The sequence below is a fragment of the Cyprinodon variegatus genome, unplaced genomic scaffold, assembly GCF_000732505.1.
Source record: "Cyprinodon variegatus isolate N-32 unplaced genomic scaffold, C_variegatus-1.0 Scaffold0, whole genome shotgun sequence".
NCBI classification, from domain to species: Eukaryota; Metazoa; Chordata; class Actinopteri; order Cyprinodontiformes; family Cyprinodontidae; genus Cyprinodon; species Cyprinodon variegatus.
The window spans coordinates 1,909,718-1,913,601 of record NW_015150453.1 but is presented as its reverse complement, the minus strand read 5'-3'; the positions used below and the strand labels follow the sequence as shown (position 1 = coordinate 1,913,601).

Genomic DNA, 3,884 nt, shown 5'->3' with positions numbered 1-3,884 from the left:
GCTCGCGGACGTGACTTTTGAGCCCACAGCTGTGCAAGCTCCAAGCATTTCCTCTGTCACTTTTTTACTTATTATTATTATTACCCAGTTTGAGTTAAGAGTAGTAAATAACTTGCTCCCAGGAAAAGAACTGTGAGGAAGCCCCCGAGGCGCAACGGCTTTTTTTTAGGGGACATAACTTCCTCATTTTAACATGTTATAGCGTGGAATAACATAGCGCAGACCGTGCTTCAATATTGGGCATAAATCAAAAATATCTGCATCATACCTGCGACAAGCTCACTGTGACACATTGCTGCGGGAGTATAACCAGCCCTTTAAGCATAACAGCGTGGAAGCGCGGCAAAGCGGCATACGCACATAGGTTTGAAAACTAAAATTTATACCAGAGGCTAAAGAGAACGTTCCACAACAACAGGTTCAGCAAAAGTCAAGCTTTTGTGACATCAGTAAGTAAATTAAACAGTACTATGTGTTAAAGTGATTAACTTATATGTAATGTATAATCACCTAAAATCAGTGTCTTGACCATTCTGATGAGAAAGCAAATAGGTATGTTGTTACCATGTCACACAACTACCAACATCTGCTGACTGGGTGTTAATAACTGTAGGCGTTGGGTTTTTTAATGTAGAAAAAGCACCAAGTAGAAGATGCACATTTGCTTAAAGTGAACTCTCAAACTGAATGTTTCTGTTTCTTCTAAGCCCAAACTGGAGCACATACGCATCTGAAATTAGACACTCATCTTAAATTAGGAACAGCGCTGTGTATCTATTCGCCTAACAGGGGCATTTAATTACAGATCCAGTCTAAATAATTTAACCATTTAATATAGAAAACTATCATGCATGTAACCTATGCATAGCACGCGCTTATGCTGCTCTGCTGCACTTGCGTGCCATAATGCGCCTAATGTATATCCCCCCCTTGAATCATCAGATGGAAACTGTACGCCTCAAACATTACATGCTTAAGTTATAATGTTTTATTGACCTTTTTCAGACACATTGTTAATCTTGACCCAAACAACGGTTGATGCATCCCTACATGTTATCTAAATACATGCTGGCTACAATAAAACCAGTTTAAGGTATTGCTGCTTACCAGTGCTGTTTTTATCAACAATAACATTTTCTGGACAATGCTCTTTATCATGATGATTATCAATACAGTCAAGAGATAAACACTTAGATGACTAAAACATTCGATATTATTCACGATGATTTGTCAGATAAAGAAAATTGTGGATATTTCTCTATATCATGCATCTCATCTGTCAGTGAAAAGCTTAAGGATCGCATTCTGTGCTGTTGTAGCCCCTCTCACTGTATGTTAAAAAAAGGCTTGATGGTTAGACAACACAGAATGACGAGCAGATATACTTTAAATATGATCCATCCAAATGAAAATATAATCTATTGTAGAGACAATAATTGTTCACCTACCTTTGGTTGACAGCGGTCATATTGTACGTGTTTCTGTGTTGGATGGGGTGTGTGTGTGTGTGTGTGTGTGTGTGTGTGTGTGTGTGTGTGTGTGTGTGTGTGTGTTTTGGGCTGCTACCTTCATTCAGGGGCCACCATCGAAAATCAGTACAAGTTGCTCACTAAAGCCGCTTTCCCACTGAAAACTGGGTTCTTCAAAACAGGGTTAACCCGCTAGCAATTAGCTTTTTGCTCTTTTCCCATTGACCGAAAGCCGAGTCTGACCCGCTGCTGGAAAACTGCCTGCCCACTGTCCCCCACCACTGCGTTTCTGATGACGGCATCACGGTAGGTGAGCATTGATGATGTCGACAGTGCGATGGAAATCAGGGAAGTAAATAATGGAGAGCAAAATGGACGGGAGCAAGAGCCCAGTCAGTATTGTTTATTATTTCGCTCTTTTATCTGTTCAAATCCCTCACCAGTGCTGCTCCATTTTTATTCAATGTAAACAAAGTAGTTTCGGCTTGTTAGATCAGAAGCAACTCATACGTTGCTTTCAATGGTGTCAGGTCAACCTGGCTCAGGTATTTTCACTTTCCGAGTCGTTTGACTCGGGTAGACATGTGTCAGTGAGCTGTTTCCACTGCCGCTAAAAGCCCAATGTTCCCAGGTTTAAACTGGTTTTTCAGTCATTGGGAAAGGGTTATAATTCTGCAGACCTCTTACACCAGATTCTCTTCCTAAGATGACCCGGTTTTCTAATCGGGTGTCATACTGCAGCCAGTTAATAAAAGTCTAAATGAATCTCCAAAGTACCAATTAGCTGATTTTATAAATATGTAACAACTTGTTTTTCTTTAAATATCTGTTTGACAAAAACAAAAATACAACAACAATAGCACATTATTAACATTTACACCACTGAAAGAGATCTTTTTTGCTATTCATTGCAGTTTCCTCATCGTAACATTTCTGCAGCAATAATAAAATGTTTCCAGAGGCTGTAGGCTGAATCAGTACATCTGTTCAGCTGATAATGAGTCTCCTGGTACATTTTTACAATAAAATATGAAATCTAGCAAAACATGGCAGCATAGCAGCCAAGCTCATGTAGGCTGCAATGCTGCAGTGCAAAATGTCATAAAGTACATTTAACCTGTTTTCAAATGTCATTCCATGAATCTGTTTTATTACTCTGTGGCTTAAAGGGTTTGATGTCCTCAGACGAAGACACTGAATGTTTGAAATAAAACTGAAGTAAAAAAAAAAAGACTAATTGCATTTTCAACACAAAAAAAAGCATTTTGAAATAAACTGGTTGAAATTAATTTCCAAACCAGTGCATTTCATTCAGTCGAGGCAATTCAAATTCAGTGCCTGATGGCCCAAGTTTCAGCCCATAACCATCCCTAACATCATCTTCCCAGGAAGTCTTACCCTGAATATTCTCCACATAGCAGTAGACGTCATAGAGCTCATCATGCCCTACCAGTCCGTAGTTCCGTACTCCCGGCATGCCATCCATGTCTCCAAAGCAGCCCTCCCTTGGCATCTGAATGGGATATCTGTTGGCAAAGGTCATACATCATTAGAGCAGCAGCTGCATGACGAAACTGCTTGTTTGGGTACTTGTCAACACACTGAAAAGCCCAGAAGTGTTAGAGATCTAACAAGAGCCTCTCAGCTCTCGGTTGATGACTGTTTCCTGATGTAGATGCAAAGAGCGTATCAAATGGAGGATGGGTGAGTGCAGCACTCTGACCCCCATCCACCAGATTATACTGAACACATTCCCTGCTACTCTTCTCCAGATGCCAGTTCAGGGTAGCAGCTCATACAGGAAAGAGTTGAAGGGTTTTCCATACTCATTAAAACACTGCAGGGCTTTTCCACTCGAAGCTCAGGATTTGAAAGCACAGAAGGACCACTCCATCTCAGGTCCTGACCTGACAGATTCGTCTGAGAGCCATCCTGCATCACACTGCTCGTATCCGCTGTGATAGGCGGCGAGGAGCTGCTCAGGGGAGGCGATTTCAGCCCCGATGTCCTCACACGCTGATTTGGCACGCTCAAAGGTAAAGGCGTACCGGCTGGATGCATCACGGTAATGAAACACCACACCTGTCACACAGAGTGAGAGCTTTGTTGGGTTAAGGATGAGCAAAGCATTTTCTGATGGTAATCCCTTATGTGGATGAACAAATAGTTTTTTTTTTTTTTTTTTTTCCACATCTGCTGATAGAAAAATAACACTTGAACTTCCAAAACAGTGTCATTTACTATAATACATTTATACCTTTGTATCGGTTCTACTTTAGGCCACTACTAAACACCAACTGGGAATAATACCAGTCGTCAAAAACCGCTGAATTATAGATTAGTTGAATCGTAATTAGTTTCTGAATCGTATTTAAATCTTCATAATTTCTTGCAATTCATAATATACATATATAT

General features: G+C 40.5%; 1 protein-coding gene across 1 annotated transcript in view; it reads right to left on the bottom strand.

Annotated features, from left to right (window-relative positions):
- LOC107087590 (brevican core protein-like) overlaps nt 1-3,884 on the bottom strand; it is a 40,444-nt gene that overhangs the window by 18,447 nt on the left and 18,113 nt on the right. The window contains exons 4-5 of the mRNA XM_015379285.1: nt 3,377-3,551; nt 2,868-2,995 (exon numbers count right to left, since the gene is read on the bottom strand). Of these exons, the coding sequence (XP_015234771.1) occupies nt 2,868-2,995; nt 3,377-3,551 (303 nt within the window). The remainder of the gene's footprint in view (nt 1-2,867; nt 2,996-3,376; nt 3,552-3,884) is intronic.